This window comes from Chenopodium album, chromosome 23 (genome assembly GCF_948465745.1).
Source record: "Chenopodium album chromosome 23, dcCheAlbu1.1, whole genome shotgun sequence".
Taxonomy (NCBI): domain Eukaryota; kingdom Viridiplantae; phylum Streptophyta; class Magnoliopsida; order Caryophyllales; family Amaranthaceae; genus Chenopodium; species Chenopodium album.
This window is the reverse complement of record NC_137856.1, coordinates 793,029-810,216: the sequence shown is the minus strand read 5'-3', so window position 1 is coordinate 810,216 and position 17,188 is coordinate 793,029. Positions and strand designations below refer to the sequence as shown.

The 17,188-nt window shown below is 35.8% G+C and overlaps 2 protein-coding genes across 2 annotated transcripts; one reads left to right on the top strand and one right to left on the bottom strand.

The window, feature by feature from the left end:
- Positions 1 to 1,571: 1,571 nt before the first annotated feature.
- Positions 1,572 to 6,442, top strand: LOC145606807 (selenium-binding protein 1-like). The gene is made up of 8 exons (XM_081662638.1): positions 1,572 to 1,726; positions 1,846 to 2,018; positions 3,162 to 3,357; positions 3,788 to 4,015; positions 4,398 to 4,629; positions 4,723 to 4,830; positions 5,198 to 5,470; positions 5,959 to 6,442. The coding sequence occupies exons 2-8, from the start codon at positions 1,850 to 1,852 to the stop codon at positions 6,238 to 6,240; spliced, it is 1,488 nt and encodes a 495-aa protein (XP_081518764.1). The 5' UTR covers positions 1,572 to 1,726; positions 1,846 to 1,849; the 3' UTR covers positions 6,241 to 6,442.
- A 4,712-nt stretch (positions 6,443 to 11,154) lies between these two features.
- Positions 11,155 to 14,925, bottom strand: LOC145608801 (uncharacterized). Its single transcript, XM_081664397.1, has 9 exons — positions 14,800 to 14,925; positions 14,577 to 14,720; positions 14,410 to 14,472; positions 13,481 to 13,547; positions 13,268 to 13,368; positions 12,635 to 12,679; positions 12,250 to 12,543; positions 12,058 to 12,160; positions 11,155 to 11,566 (listed from the first exon to the last, which is right to left on the bottom strand). The coding sequence occupies exons 1-9, from the start codon at positions 14,815 to 14,817 to the stop codon at positions 11,484 to 11,486; spliced, it is 918 nt and encodes a 305-aa protein (XP_081520523.1). The 5' UTR covers positions 14,818 to 14,925; the 3' UTR covers positions 11,155 to 11,483.
- Positions 14,926 to 17,188: the final 2,263 nt, after the last annotated feature.

Here is a 17,188-nt window from a genome sequence, read left to right as displayed (position 1 = left end):
GCTCCTAAACCTCAAAATTTCCTTAAAAAGCGTAGATTATAGCCTTCAATTTTGTAATTTTTTGACCTTTTTTCGCCCTCAAATAAAAAAATAACCAAGATGTTTACCATGGTCCCTAATACCTCTGGTAGTCCAATTGGGTCGGTGGAACCATCAAATATGCCCTTAAACGGTCATTTTACCCGTTCACAACTTGTAGTGATTTTGTAAACTCAAGCCTACCACGGATGTTTATGACAACATATAATGATCATATATGGTATCAAACGGCATTATTTGACACCAAGATATATCCCTTAGGGTCTCAATACTTTTCGTCACCGGGTCCCAAAACCTCAAAATTTCCTGAAAAAGCGTAGATTATAGTAAGAGCTGTCAAATACTGACCCGACCTGAGAACCCGACCTTAACGGACAAAGATTTGAACCCAGCCTGTACTCGAACAATGGGGTTAATCTAGTGACCTGTTACCTAACCTGAACCTGACCTGATCTTAATCGTAAACCCATTAGATCCAATACTTTATGACTTGAACCCGAACATGCCCCTGACCTGATAGTGACCGTCAACCGATTTAATCCGACCCGAAAACAATCAGAATCTGAACTAGTACATGACCCAATTAAAACATGAACCCGAGTCATGGAAGGTTTGATAAAATTTATATACCTTTTATTCAGCGTATATACTGGTATAATTCTGTAAACCCTCAATCCTTTTTAATAAAATTTTTTGTTCAACTTATATACCTTTTGTTCTCTATTATTCGTATATAGGTTTAATAAAATTTTGGTGATGCTTGATCAAATTATGGAAGGCGTAATTATATAGTTCAAATTTGCTATACCGATATTTATTAGAATTGAACTTGAACCAAAACCCGACTCAACACTTCTTTCAAAAAAAAAAAAAAAAAAAAAAACTTGACTCAATACTAACCCGAACCCGAAAGTACCATCTTGTTAACCCATCCAAACCCGACTCAACACAACCCGAACATGAAATTGAACCCTATCTGATTTTAACTCGAATTGAACCCGACCTATATCTGAAAAGGTGAACAACCTGTTATAACTTGAACTAAAATTGACCCGACCAGACCTGGACATGATCTGAAGCTAGATTGACCCGATATAACTTGATCCTGATTTAACCCGAGATCTAATTTGACCCGATCTAAACCCAACTTGAATACCCGAATTGATAGCTCTATTAATGATAATCGATTCTGATACTTATTACTACGTATAAGCTGAAAAATTGATCATGCATGTACCTTTATTGGTTGTAAAAGTAAAAAAAACCCACATTGGTCTGTCTATCTAGAATAGAGATTATCCAATCTGACAACCCAACTCATCATGACATGGGACTAAAATTAATTAAAATAATCAAGTAAAAATGATCAAAATTGTAGACTAATCAAGACAAGCCAGGTGAAGATCAATATGTATCTATCAAGATAATGCTAAATTAGGCAAATTAAATCTCATCACTAAAATATAGAAAAGTCCATATATATATTAATGGTTACCATAAATTCCCATGAACCTGGTACAAAATTTTATAATTTATTAAGTCACTGTATTTGGACACACTTTGGCATTATATACAGCAAACCCCAGTTCTTTTATGTATTTATACTCCCAAATTCCCAATGTTATTGCAGTGATCCGATAAAATCAAAGACATTTACTTTTCTAATCAAATTAATCATCTTTTCTTGGTGGGTTTTTTGATTTTTTTGTTCTTTTGATTTTTAGATTAAAAAGTGTCAATTTCCCATTTTGTTTTTTCTTTGATTTTTCTTATCTTATCAGTCTTTTTTCTGGGTGAATTTTGCAGGAAAATGGCTGGTGTTGATGTAGAAGTGATTATGCATGGAGAATTAGAAAAGAAGGTGAATAGTAATGGTGGAAGTGCTTGCTGCCATGGCAAAGGCCCAGGTTATGCTAGTCCTTTGGAAGCCATGGCTGGGCCCAGAGAATCTCTGCTTTATGTTACTTGTGTATATACTGGTAAAACCCTTGCACCCAAAAAACTAAAAAAGATTCAATCTTTACTGTTAATAAATCTGCTTTTTTTACCTTTAATTCATAGATAATCGTGCAATCCTATACTTCATTGATAATCAATTAATCATGCAATCATTTTTGTTGATTGATATTTTGAAGTTCTTATTTTCAAAAAAATTCAATCTTTAATGTGTATAAATCTGCTTTTTTACCTTTAATTCATAGATAATCATGCAATCATTTTTGGTGATAGATATTTTGAAGATCTTATTTTGCATGCAATAGGGAAAAAGGGAATTTTTTTTTTTTTTTTTTTTTTTTTTTTGGGTGAAGGGTAATGATTGATTAAGGTTGGGAAATGATGAACTGAATTGATGTATGAATTTAACACAAGGGAGTGTTTGAATTTTAGTGTTGTCTATGAGATGGGTTTTGATGGGAATTGTATTTTGTAGCTCTTTTTTTCCATGTAATTAAAAAAAAAAAAAAAGAAAAGGGATTTTGTTTTTGCTATTCTGTGAATGTTAATGATTGATTAAGGTTGGGAAATAGTGAACTAAATTGATGTAAGAGTACAACACAGGGGAGAGTTTTGATTTTAGTGTTGTCTATGAGGTGGGTTTTAATGAGAAATGTGAAATTTAAATTTGGTGCCAAACTTTTTTATTTTCTGATGAGTGTGTCTCAAAGATGAACAAGGTAAACGAGGCATAAACAAATCGGTAACCTTGGTATTAACAAATTGAGATAGTCTCACATTGGGTTACTGTGAAGTTAGGAGGGGGAGGGGGGAGGAGTGATTTCTCGTTTCCTAGAGTCAATGTTTGACGTCTTACGATAAGTCAGTGTATTATAATATCACCTAAGACTTGCTCTTATTTTTAAGAGTGGGGAGTTACAGCTATCAGCTATGATTTTTTCTTTTTGTTGGGAAATTGAGCTGTGTAATTGATTAGCCAAAGTAGCAATCTGCTTTGAATATGAAATGTGAATCTCAAGCTAAATTCTGCCAAAAAAGTCCTTGCTAAGTGTAGAGATTAGGCAGTACCACAATTTTCTGTAACCATTTCCTGATTATGAGTTCAGTTGCTGCTTTATTTCGTGTACAATCCAATTTGGTCTTGTAAAATGTTCTGGTATCTGCAGGAACTGGGAGAGAGAAGCCTGACTACCTAGCCACAGTTGATGTGGATCCTAACTCTCCAAGTTATTCGAAAGTTATCCATCGGTTGTTTGTTCCTCATTTGGGGGATGAGTTGCATCATTCAGGGTGGAATTCCTGCAGCTCTTGCCATGGAGACTCATCTGCTGACAGACGTTTTCTCGTGCTTCCTTCTTTAATGTAAGGCTTGTTTTACTTGTATATTCCTCAATTTCATCAGGTTGTTGATTGGAAAATCTAGCTTTTGGTATTTAAGTCATCGTTCGAAATATCATAAGTTTGTTACTTAATTATCTGTCTCAATTAATGATGCTACCTTCTGTTCAAAGATATCCAGTGATGGATTTGCTTGACAAGAGCCTCCTTATATTTATTGGTGTTGTGTCTTGTGCTAGTAATGTTACTCTCCACGATTGATTTTTTGCTTCATGTATTGAAGTTTGGAATATATGCTCTGATGGTCCGACTATGTAAATCGCTTAAGAAGATTCACTCTTGTGATAAAGTACATTTGATCTTGATTTTCAAGTGAAGGGTGCATATAGGTTATAACATTCAACCATAAAATTTTGACTTGTTTGATGAGATCTTTCTTATTCTGTTATTGCAGATCAGGAAGAGTTTACATTGTAGATACGAAAAAGAATCCAAAGGCCCCCTCATTGCACAAAGCTGTTGAGCCTGAAGATATCTTGGCAAAGACTGGATTAGCTTACCCTCACACTTCTCATTGCCTTGCCTCTGGTGACATCCTAATCTCATGCCTTGGTGGCGGCGATGGGAAAGCCGAGGGAAATGGGTTTCTCCTACTTGACAATGATTTTAATGTAAAAGGAAGGTAAAAAGAAATTGCTATTTTATTTTTCTGTGGTTGCATGATGCACCTATGTAACTTTGGACACCATATTCCCTGCATAGGTCATCATAATGACTTCTACTAGTTTATGTTTATGTTTATGTTACTACTGTTTTATACAGTCACTAACTTGATTTCTTCATTTCACCCAAATATTGGTATGAATCTGTGTTATACTCGACATTCAATCATGGTTTTAGATACTCCATTAGGGCCACAAGCATGTAAACTTTGTAATTATGCTGAGTCTGGAGCTGGGGCACAAGCATACCCTGGTTTTACTCTTAAATTGTATGTCTCTAGAAGACTACCATGAGTAAATTTTAGTTGCTTAATCCTCCTTGATGGATTTTCATTATGTCAGGTGGGAAAAGCCAGGACATAGTCCAACCTTTGGCTATGATTTCTGGTACCAACCGCGGCATAAGACAATGATTAGCTCATCATGGGGAGCCCCTTCGGCTTTCTCCAAAGGTTTTAACCCTCAGCACGTGTCTGAGGGCCTATATGGAAGACACCTATTTGTATATAGCTGGCCTGATGGTGAATTGAAACAGACATTGGACCTCGGCAATACTGGACTTCTACCCTTGGAGGTGGGTTGAGATTCCTGAGAACTATTTGTGAAATTCTTGTTTAATTTATGGAAATTGTGCTTCTTTGCTTATGCTTGTCCTGTAAATAAACAGATACGGTTCCTTCACGACCCTTCCAAAGCTACTGGTTTTGTTGGGAGTGCACTATCAAGTAACATGGTTCGGTTTTACAAGAACCCAGATGAATCTTGGAGCCATGAGGTATGCCATGCTTTCTGCCTAGTTGCATGAATTGGTATTTAGTAATAAAAAAGAATACCAAATTGATTAGTTTTTTGAGAAATTTGAAGGGAAGAAAAGGTAATAAGAATGAAGGAGTAAATTACCATTTACATTGCCTATCTTTTTGTTTCACTCTATAATTGTGGTTTGCTTCGTTTTGGTCTAAGCACAAGCTGGTAAGACAGTAAAATCAGACTATCAAAAATGAAACATATCCTTAAATTTCCCCCTGCCTCTCAAAATCCAACCAAAAATGAGAAAATTATCTTAATTTCCTTTGACTTCTTTGTTTTTTTTTGCTAATTCCTTCAGCTTAACAAGTTTTAATGCATGTTTTGCTTTTCAGGTTGCAGCATCTGTAAAGTCAATACAGGTGCAAAACTGGGTTCTGCCTGAGATGCCTGGGTTGATAACTGACTTTTTAATCTCCCTAGATGACCGGTTTATATACTTCTCGAACTGGCTTCATGGTGATATTCGACAGTATAACATTGAGGATCCCAAAAACCCTGTTTTGACTGGCCAATTGTGGGTTGGAGGTCTTATTCGGAAGGGAAGTCCTGTTACAGCAGTTGCTGAAGATGGTTCAACTTATCAGGTTGATGTTCCAGAAGTTCAGGTAATATCTTTGTGTAATCTTAGGTCCTTATGCTTGAATCAGGCTAACAACATACCGTACTGAAAACATCCATGGAATCTTGTCTTTAAGCTTACCTATTTATACTGCTGGCTTAATATTGCTTGAATTAGTTCTGAGTTCTGACAAATTTTAGTCCTTCTGTTTCTTATAGTTCATCTCATTTAGAGCCTTTTGATGAGTCAAAATTGGTAAAATGGGAAGAATGATATGTAGGGGATCTTTAAACTTGAACTATCTGAACAACTTGGATTAGTCCCATACTCCCATGAATTGAAGTGACTTAGCAGACATACTACGCTTGATTTAGGTTAGGTTTGTGATTGTGCAGGTCCTTAAGCTTGTATTAAGCTAATGGAGTACTACTCTTGAACAAATCTGTGACTTCTCATGTTATAATGACATTTTATTTCAAGCCCTTTAAGTTTTATTGCCTTAAAACCAAAAGCTTACTGTTCTATATTTTGCAGGGCAAGAGACTGAGAGGTGGGCCTCAGATGATACAGTTAAGTTTAGATGGGAAGCGTCTTTATGTGACCAATTCCCTCTTTAGCACATGGGACAATCAATTCTATCCTGAACTAAAGGAACAAGGATCTCACATGTTGCAAATAGATGTCGACACTGAGAAAGGCGGCCTTGCTATAAATCCCAACTTCTTCGTAGATTTTGGCTTGGAACCTGATGGTCCTTCCCTTGCCCATGAAATGAGATACCCTGGTGGTGACTGCACTTCAGATATATGGGTTTGAGCAGACAAACTGCTCAGCAAATAAGAGTTCATGTTGAATAAATTTAGCTAGTACTGGATATATCTGAATTATGCTGCAGATAGTTCTGTTGTACTGTGGGATTTACATTAGATATAAATGTTAAAACTTATTTTTATTTGTTAAAACTATAGAAATGCTGGTTTCAAATGTTTCCATTTTATCTACATGTATTATGTTTTCCATTAAAGAGCACCATGCTCATGATGCTCCTAATGAATATGCACTAAATTTGAACAAAACATATCCGTGGCCAATGTCACGTGTGTGGTGCGGCTGGTGCCCCAAGGTGTAGGATATAATTTGCCGTAAAGAAGTTGATCATGAACACGCTTACTAAACTTACACGCCATTATAAGAAGAAAAAAAGATTGAATTCTGTCGGCACACAAGAGTTTTAGCCTTTGAGGAATGGCATATTGGCATCTTATCTGCTATCAAATCCAGCACAGGATGTGAGTTGACACCAGTAGTATCAGTTCTTGATGATTACTGTGATGAATGGTGTAAATAAGAACAAATTTGCCAGGAACTGATAAGCTAATTGTCAAGTTTAAAGAATAAAAAGCTGATAATTGACAAGAATAAAGCTCTTTAAGAAGCCAACTGCTTCATTTTTGTTACACTAAGTATATCTTTATTGCTTGTACAAGGGCAGGATTATTTGCCTGATCAACTTATTACATACAGATTCTGTAAGACATTACATGACAGCATGAGTGACCAGATTTATACCACGCCTTTCTTCTTATAGAGGGTCACAAAAGAAAATGATGCAGACAAGATGAGATATGTAGTATTAAGTGTAGACTCTTAAGTCTCTAAGTACTACAGTCCAATACATGTTGAGATGATGACCTTAGTTGACCTAAACACTTTTTCTTAAATTGACCACAAAATTAAAAGACACCTTTTTTAACATTATCAACCATTCTACTAGTGTCCTAGGAATATATTCAGTGCGCTAAGAAAATGACCACTGCCCACAATTTTCTGTAAACTTTTGCTTGGATCATGCCTATTTAAGAGAATGATGATAACAATATCACTTCTCATTTTAAAATACAAACCAAAGAAAACAGAATTATAACATAATCAAAGCTATGGAGTACTATCAAAACTACAGGCCATACACAAACCAAGAGTATGACAGTAGTTCCACAGAGGTGCAGTACAACGAGTATGACTACGAGCAGTTCCACAATGGCAGACACACTGAAGTCGAGCAAGATACGATGTTTGCTCAGCAGAAAAACTACATCAGTTTTAATGCTCTGAAGGGTGATCAGGCACAGTCCCCCCAGGGAAGTCATGGTCCTCTTCAGCCTGCAAACACCTGGCGTCGTGGCCACTCTAAGTGTCACAGGTGCAGGGGTTAATAAACAACAGGACTCTAGGAGGCCGAAAAATGAGGACTATAGTTAATTTCAGTTTCTTTCATGGCTGTTTTTTTCTTAGCTAGTTTCTATCAAAATGCATACTAATGTCATAAATAATACTAAGCCATGTTTTAGAGGATTCTGAAGTACTATAGTGCAATATCTATCAAACATGGAGTATATCGATAACTAATTAAAGACCTATTCATATTTACCTCCATTTCATGCTTTCAAAGTATAAAAGTTCAGGGAAAAAAGAGGAGTTGGGTATTTGCCTAACTGAAATTTGATTCATTAAGGGTTAATGCTTCAGAGTTCAGACCCTTTTGGCTACCCAACTTGATGGAATTGATGCCCTCTAAATAGAATATTAGGCCTCTACATGCTAAACTATGTTACTCGACCTCAAGGACAAATAGAGAGTCTTTAGGGATAGATTCGAAAGGGGAATATGATTCTTCTTTAGGGATTGGATATGGATTTTATTCAAAGAGGCCAATTCATATATTCCCTTCGTCCACCAATAATTAATCTGCTTCGCAAGATTGTGTGACTACAAATCTTATAACAAATGTTGAACACAAACTGTGTTGGTTCTAGTTAGACCTTGTGCTAGATGCACCAAGACTATCTTAGTACTCATTTGAACGAGCAAAAAGTAACCACAAACGAGCAAATGAAATGAGCATGCACCTAATATAGCATTGGTTACACCTAGTTCTAAGTGAGCCTATATACAAGACAGATATTTTCCGGTGTGTTGCTGGATTTTTATTTGCAGACAGATTAAGTTCATAACTTAGGTTTACTAACCAATACTTTTCCGATGCCTTTTAAAAAAAACTCATGTCATAATTAAGAAGCAGGACACTTTTTATGCAGGCTTCATCTCTATGATAAACAAGAACTTGTTCAAATTTGATCCTTAGTTTACTCAAATACAAGTTGTTCCATAAATCAAAATCACATGTTCTTATTGCCACTAAAAAAGTTGTGAGATACCCATAATCAATGCATTATATCTACATATCCTAATTTGTTGGGGGAATAGATTCAGATTCAGTGTTTCTACAACTTGTAAATAATTTAAGCTCTTATTCAGAATGTAACTAGCCTATTTAAGAGTACATCTTCTCACTTAATAGCAGAAACACCAATCTCTCAACTGAGTAAATTCACACACAACCCAAAACAATGAAAGGCTACCGCTATAATGATAGTATGCAACATCATGGAAAGAAGAGCTGGACCAGTGATGAGTCCAGTGACAACTCCAGTGATGATGACTCCAACGATGATGAACACTCGACAACACTTCCAATCCCTGCTTATTCCACACGAGCCACTTACATCAGCTATGGAGTACTGAAATATGATAGGGCAGCCAGGGGTAAACCCAAGCCCCGATCCAGAAAATAATCATAGGTGCAAGTACCATTGCAGGAGATGAAGCTTCCATAATCACTCTTCAAGTTTCTTAACATGTCCTTTTTCTCTAGTCATGAAGCAAATAAAACAAGGCTATGTTGTGTCAGACTCTGAAGTCTGAACTGATGCAATGTGTTGTGTACAATTGTTTCATTTTGCCAGTAGAATTTAAGGTGTCCTAGACTTAAGTTTTGTTTAATTGTGTGACGTGTGATTTATCTCATATATGGACTGAGTCAGTTCCTCTGCCCTCTGGTAACTTCAAATGAACTCGCGCTATGTTCCTACCTTGCATTAACTAGAACTCGTAAAACTGACATAGCCAAAATAGTCCGAGTCAAACCCAACCACCTGTATTCAATTCTGAAACTAGATAACCTGATTCAAATCTTCCAAACCAAATTAAACAAGGACTAACCTGAATATGGAAATGACTAATCGATTGTATAATCATACACAGCTACACATAATCGATACTGTAATAAACTTTATATGCCCAACCCAAACCCAAATTAATTGGTTCATCACTCGAGTTTGATCTTTATGGAACTTTATCCGAATTCTCCCTTCTCAACCATTTTAAAAGGACTTCAGTGGTCCAGCGCGACTATTGTGGCCTCATCACTCATCAGCCGTGCCACCCAGAGGCTCAAGCACGGCCCACCTTTACATATAACCATCAAATAGAGATTGATAGAAAGGATTTTTCCAAACTTGTTGCATATCTATGTCATGTAGACCAACAAATCTAAGGCATGACTTGGTGCTAGTTTACCAAAATCGGGCCCTTGTGATATACTATAAGTCAAAACCAATCATTAAGCAGATCATGTTTTCCCCCCTTGGTAGGCAACTACTATGCAAAGCATATCTTAGTGAAATTTTAAATCATATTATTTGACTAAAGCTAATCATTCTGAGCTGCTAAACGTGCAAAAACCAATGTGCTTTGTAATTAGAGCAAGTAGGTGAAGTGCGGTCCATCAAAGTGCATGCCTAAAGTTGGCTTTCCACTTTGTCGCCTTTTTACAATATAAAGGTGAGTATAACACTTACTTATATAGTGCTCTCTAAGAGGAAATGATGGGAGGCCATAAATCAACAGCTCAAAAGGGGAAAAAAAATATGGAATACATAGCAATGAGGAAACTTACATGCTGCTTGTTTTTTATATTCATCAGTCTTCCGCTCCACATTCATGGTGCCAGAACGGATACTGATGCATACTTGCAGTGTAATGGTTCAATAGCCGAATGCCAAGAAGAGAATGAGATGTTGATGGTGTCAGAAATAGCTCGGAGGATTCTTGAAGAGAGGAAGTACATCTCGTATGGTGCTTTGAACAGAAATCAACCTGCCTGCGGTGGTCCTAGGGGCCAGGCTTATTCCAGTAATTCTGAATGTCTTGGTCCTGCAGCCAATCCGTACCACAGAGGCTGCTCTAAGTATTATCGATGTAGATCAGACACTTAGCACTGTACCTGCTTCATATTTGCTGCTACTTGTGTATTTATCACAGAAAGAAAATTTTCTGAAATATATTGGTTATCAGTTGTGCAGTGCATATTTGCTTTTACTATATTTTTGCTTACTTAGACTCAAGTGTTAACCATTGCTGTCAAATCAGCTGGTCAGACTGGTTTTGGGTCAGTTATAATTGGGTTCAATACAACATAACTTTTTCGGGATTAAGGCTTCGATTGTTGTTGTAGTAGTAGTACATGATCCATTTTCAGGTCACTTTTGGCTCAAGCTATTTTCCATGTATTTCTTTTTACTGACTGTCAAAATTGTGTTCAAACCTAAGATTTTAGGGAGGTTCTAATCAGTTTTTTGAGTCGGGTAAAATCTAGACTCCTCATTTCACTTCAAATATCTGTGTCAGATACTCGTTACTTGTACATGAATATACGACTCATGGACACTTCATATTAAGCCAAAGTCATGGAAAATCTTCGCAAGATGGCCTTGGGCACATACCTGTGTCCTATACTTCTAGGCTTCCAGCTAAGTACAAGTAACAATGCTAGGATTATTCTGTTCTGGCAAAGAATATAAGTAATAAAAAATCTGAAGGGAATTTCAGAAACACAGCCCCATTCATCTTATAAAAACTCAAATTTATAAGTTCAAATAGTTCCTGAACATTTGCATTACACCTACATGGCAGGAACAAAAAAAAAAAAAAAAAGACCCTCCAATAAAACAAACATATCATATGAGGCATACATGTCAGCAACATAGATCAAGATAATAAGCAAGCTTCGAGTTGGTTTTTGCAGCAAAACCAGAAAGCAACTGCCAGTCTGCCACAAGGTTAGATCCCTCAATGCTCTCTTCTCAAAGCTTCTTAATAGTTGGTCCCGTCATTTTTAAGGGTTAGTTGCATCATCATACTGAAATACTTGAATTGCATGCTCACTTGCAAGATAGTTTCCAAACTTCTCTGAGATTTGATGAGCCATCAGCCACTTCAGCAATTAAGCTGGCTATCATCATACCTGCAACATTAGTCAGCAACAAATTAAGCCAACCAACCGCAGGTCAGAGATGGCAAACAACAGAATTTCTGCAGTAAATTTCTTGATACTCCGTAGTAAGTTGTGAATAAAAAGCCCAAATCTCCATTTGTCCCATATTACAACGCCCAAATTGGCCATCCTATATCAACAGTACACCTTTCTTTTCAAGTAAAATCTCTCTTCCTATATCTCTCTCTAACTCAAAGCTTTTTCTTACATATTCTCTCTATCCACAGTTCTTAATCTCTATAACATTTCCATGTAAGCTTAATTATTAAGGACGGAAAAGGTATTAATGAATCCACCAACAATACTACACGTATAGAAAACCTGGAAAAATATACTTCATGAGATTTTTTTTTTTATCGTAGGCAGCATAATAACCCTCTGTCTATGCCTAATGCATTAATCTCTCAATATTTACGAAAGACAATGTTGACCATCCTATGGCATGCAACCAAAAAACTTACCGTCTTTCTCTGCAATAGATATGAACTGCCTTGATCCTCCACCTACTCCAAAATAATGCTTCTTCGCAGAAAAATAGATAACACCGTGTGGACAGCTGACACACTGCAGAGATAGTACATACTATGTTTAGTCTTGAAACAAAACAACTTTTCCCTGCAAAATGCAAAAACAAAAGAGAAACACTAACATACTTTCTTAATAAGATTGTAAAGGCTCTGTAGAGTGGAGATGGAATAAACAGTTTCAGCCATTAAAATCACATCATATCCTGTCTTTGGATTGTCATCAGATGATGTGGCATTAATACTGTCTGGGTGAGCATGCGGAAGAATTCGATCCACTTCTCTCCAGTCACCAGCAAAATAACGAATTTCACAATTATCAGCAATACTAGTTCCTGACGGCAGATTTGCATTCACGTTTGGAAGAGTGAGACATTTTAAGACCTCTACATTGAAATCCTGAAAATGAATGGAACCTGCACCCTGACACAAGAATAAATTTTAAACAGCTGAGAAAATGAGAGGGAGGAGGAAAGCGACAAAACAGTTAGCATTGAGCCAGTGACGTGCTCACCTTGAGGGAGGCAAAGATTCCAGGAAGCCCATGGCCACATCCAAGCTACAAACAACAAAGGTTACACAGTTACTAAAAAGCATGGAAGAAATGTAGATTTAAAACAAAAAAAACCAGCTGAATTCGATTTTCATTGAAAAATCAATTGAAAAGATAAATCGTTATCTCAACATATCTAGAAGTCAGTTCAATCGATACAACTGTTCACATTGGATATAGGCTACAATCAAGGTCAAGGCATTACCCATACCACCAATCCATCATTAAGGGCTAAAATCTATGCACCATTACCACATAATACCAAGCCAAACTTACACATGACAACCTGAAAGGAGGTCATACTTGAGATTGCTTGCCAAAACCAATGAGGTCCTCTCTAGGAAAGTGGAAAATCTAGATGGAAATTTGGAAAGGAGCATCTTCCCAAGTCCCCCAGGCAATAATCTAGAGTCATGGGTTACCATTGACCAATAAACGGTAGATAATAATTAGAGTACAACTTGAGTTGATCCAAGTGATACCTATATAAAGGCTAGAACGTCCACCCCCAGAGATAGCCAGCCTTGGCATTCTTTGTTGCTCAACATTACAAAATCACAAATTAAAATAATCACCTGAAAATTAAAAGCCCACCTCTAAGACTCTCTTCCCTTCAAATGATAAATCCCCCTTTTGAATCTCTGAATGGAGAGCTTTCACCAAATCAAGCGAGCCTTCCCAGAGTTTAAGGCCTCCTATCCACCATATATAATTTATAAGCAAGCACACCAAATGCTAGTTAATAAATAATGGCATGGTACCTTATAATAGTCACGGGATCACCAAAAAGTAAATAACTTTGCACACCTTCATATTTTCCAGGAACTAAATCAGAGTTTGGCAATGCAAAAACCTCTCGTGTACTCACCCGACCCTGTAAAAAAAATATGCACTCAAATCAACATGTCAAATTCAGTTTTCTATTCCACTTCCCCATTTCCCATTCTATAAGGAAATAAGCGAGGTAAGGAAAAGAATATGTAAGGCTTCTATTATCCAAGAAAGAAGAAGGAAGTATATTTTCAACAAATGAAATTAAGATACAACCTTTGATATAATATTATAAACATATTTTGTCAAAAAAAATAAAAAATATTATAGACATATTTAAGTTTGTATTTAAGACCTATGTACAATCATCTTGGAACATGTCAAAGGTTAGAACTTAGACATGTATGGTTCATTAATAGAATTAAAAGAAACAGTTTTCTAATATAAACTACAAAAAGATTGCATCGGTTTCAAAGTTAATTGATCAAGAGTTCTTTAAATTTTCTGCCATAATCCTTACAAAGGTGATTTAAGTGTCTTTCAAGTTTTCAAATACATAATTGTTGTAATGATTTCAACATCAATAAAAGCTCCTACTCAAACTATTGCTTAGAAACAAGTTTATTTGAAGAATATCTAACTATTTCTTCCCCTTTTCGCCTACTAGTCCGGTAGTAACTGCCTCTGCGTGTCTCACAATAGTATGTTCAACAAATTTCTTCAACATAAGTCCATGAAAAGAATGTGTATTGAGTCTATCCTTCTAATCAAAATGCCAAATCACTAGGCTATACAGTTTTTGTAGAGTTTTTAACATTAAGTTTCTAGCACTTTCCAGTATCAATTTCCGAATGCATAACAAAATCATGAGTCGATCAGTGTTATTAAAATCCACAAACTCCAATTTCTATGAAATTCCCAGCATATACGATTCAATTTTTAAAAATCACATGGAACAAGATTACCTTGAGCAAAGTAACAACCCCCAAATCAACCTTCTCCACAGTATACTTCACAGAAGTAGATACCTAAATCATCAATACCCAACAAAATTATAAACCAAAAAATGCCCAAAAAATAGCCAAAAATTCACAAAAAAAATTATAAAAACAAACAAAAACATTTGACAAACCTCAGAAGGGAGTACTTCTATACAAGGGGGAGGAGGAGGAAGAGGGGTTTCTGGGAAATTCAAAAACCCTAATCCTCCATTATTGGGTTTATTCTTGCTATCATCAGCTGATTGAAAAAGCTGAAACGATTTAACCCCTGTATTCTAATTACAATAAGAAAACAATAGTGATTAAAGAAACAAGAAAAGAAATTTATTGAAGATGATTAGTAGGAATGCTAACCTCGGAATTTGCCGCCATTTTTGCAGTTCACCGGAAAAACACAGCTTAAGCAGAGAGATAGTAATGTGTAAGCTATAAAGAGTAAAGCTCTCTCTTTTAGTATCGCTTATGGTTTATGGGCTAATTGCTAATTAAATCAGAGTAGCACATTGCTAATTTGCTATGCTCTATATCCAATTCTTTAATTACATTTACATCCATACGGTCATTCGGATATGGATACGGAGTATTCATACACGAAATCGGAGCGATCTAGGAGGTGTCGGGAGTTGGTGTTGGAATTTCACGGAACATTACGGGATGAATCTCGGGATCATTTAATATTGTGTGGACCCATATATGACCATTATCCGGCAACGTAAAACCCCCGTGAGAGCTTATAGCCAATACCAGAGCACGAAAACGGGTAAAATGACCATTTAAAGGCAAATTGGATGGTTCTGAAGGATTTATGTTTTCGTCGTGTGCAATTACCAGATATATAAATGGATCAAATTATGGAGATAATTAAGTTCGTACATTGGGTCGTCGTTATATCATAGCTAGAGTAACTAATGATCTTTGGGCTAGTAAAATAAGTTAAAGCCCAATTGGACGGATCCTATAAGGTCAAACAAAGGCCCTAGATCGAGCACGAGAGGACGTCGTTATATCATTATAGCCTTCAATTTTGTAATTTTTTGACCTTTTTTCGCCCGAAAATAAAATTTTTCGACATGCTTACCATGGTTGCTAATACCCCCTGGGAGTCCAATTGAATCAGAAGAACCATCCAATATGCCCTTAAACAGTCATTTTACTCGTTAACAACTTGTAATGATTTCGTTAACTCAAACCTACCACTGACGTTTATGACAACATATAATGATCATATATGGTTTCAAACGACATTATATGACCCCGAGATGTATCCCTTAGGGTCTCAAGCCTTTTCGCCACCCGGCCCCGAAACCTCAAAATTTCCTCAAAAAGCGTGGATTATAGCCTTCAATTTTGTAATTTTTTTACCTTTTTTCGAGCAGAAATAAAAATTACCGAGATGTTTACCATGGTCCCTAATACCCTCCTGGAATCCAATTGAGTCGGTGGAACCATCCAATATGCCTTTAAACGATCATTTTACCTGTTAGCAACTTGCACCGATTTCGTAAACTCAAGCCTACCACGAACGTTTATGACAACATATAATGATCATATATGGTTTCAAACGACATTATATGACCCCGAGTGTAATACCCGAATATTTTATAGTTTTATATTATATATTTTATAAAAAAAATAGTTATTTTTATTTATTATATCACTTTCCTAATCTTATATTTTTATCTTAGAGTTCGGAAAGTTTTAAAACCCTATTTTGTTTAAATAACACTGTACAATTTAAAGCGTATATAAACTATTTTAAACCCTAAAAATATTAAAATACTTATATTTTTTTAAAAAAAAAAACGGACAGCAGCCGATTTCCTTTTTGCCCATGCGTAATACATGTAAATGAAAGTGAAATTTGTTGCTTCTGGTGAGATCTTGTTTCATTCTCCAATATCTAGTAATATGTCTATTGATTTTTATGATCTAATAGTTATATTGTGTACTTTATCTATAGGAAAGCTGCAAATTTATACGTAGTATATTGTTATAAGGAAGGCCGCAGCGTAGTTCAGTCTTTCTTTCTCTTGCTTTTGAATTGAATGTCGAATGCGATTGTAATTTGTCAAAAGGTAATCACACGATCTCAATAATTTTGTGATTTATTTGGTTACTAATTGTTAGTATTAATTATTGTACTTTGTATTGTTATGTTTAAATTTTATAATTTGTGAATTATATATGATCATGATTTATAGGTATATGATTAGTATGTGGTATTATGTGATTTAATTGTTTACGACTGATAATTTCTAGGGTTTTAATGTTGTTGCTATAGGGAGTATTGTTTTATTGAGGTTTTAGGGTTATTAATGCAGAGTATTATTTTTGGGTTGAGATTTGATTATTTTTGGATGCTAGTATTATTACCCCAAGGGTTGAGATATTTATGAATCGAATTGTCATGTAATTTGGGAGCTCGTGCCATTATTGAGATACTATTTATTATCAAGTTTATGATTATTTGATCGATGTGTGAGATCAAAAGGTTGGGAATTATTATATTTTATTCTTGGTTTGAGGCTCGGCGTTATAGACCTTAGTCCTTGGCATGTTGGTAAGGAGATAATGATCATGAGTTAAGAATGAGGTACAATCTTTATTATTTATTTTTCTATGGTCCCCTACAGTGGGAATTGGTCCGTATGTGGTCTGGTTTAAGGTGTTTTCTAGTTATTGGGAGTATTCAAGTTTTTATACTTGTTGGTTTTATTCGAATTACCCATGTCCAAGGCTATGT

Bases quoted from the DNA above. Each gene is read 5' to 3' on its own strand.
- LOC145606807 (XM_081662638.1), top strand. From the start codon at position 1,850: ATGGCTGGTGTTGATGTAGAAGTGATTATGCATGGAGAATTAGAAAAG. The intron at 4,630-4,722 runs GTGGGTTGAGAT...GTAAATAAACAG, and splicing joins CTGGACTTCTACCCTTGGAG to ATACGGTTCCTTCACGACCC. The intron at 5,471-5,958 runs GTAATATCTTTG...TATATTTTGCAG, and splicing joins TTGATGTTCCAGAAGTTCAG to GGCAAGAGACTGAGAGGTGG.
- LOC145608801 (XM_081664397.1), bottom strand. The intron at 13,369-13,480 runs GTGTGCAAAGTT...TATGGTGGATAG, and splicing joins AGTTCCTGGAAAATATGAAG to GAGGCCTTAAACTCTGGGAA. The intron at 12,680-13,267 runs GTGGGCTTTTAA...TGTTGTTTGTAG, and splicing joins AAGGGAAGAGAGTCTTAGAG to CTTGGATGTGGCCATGGGCT.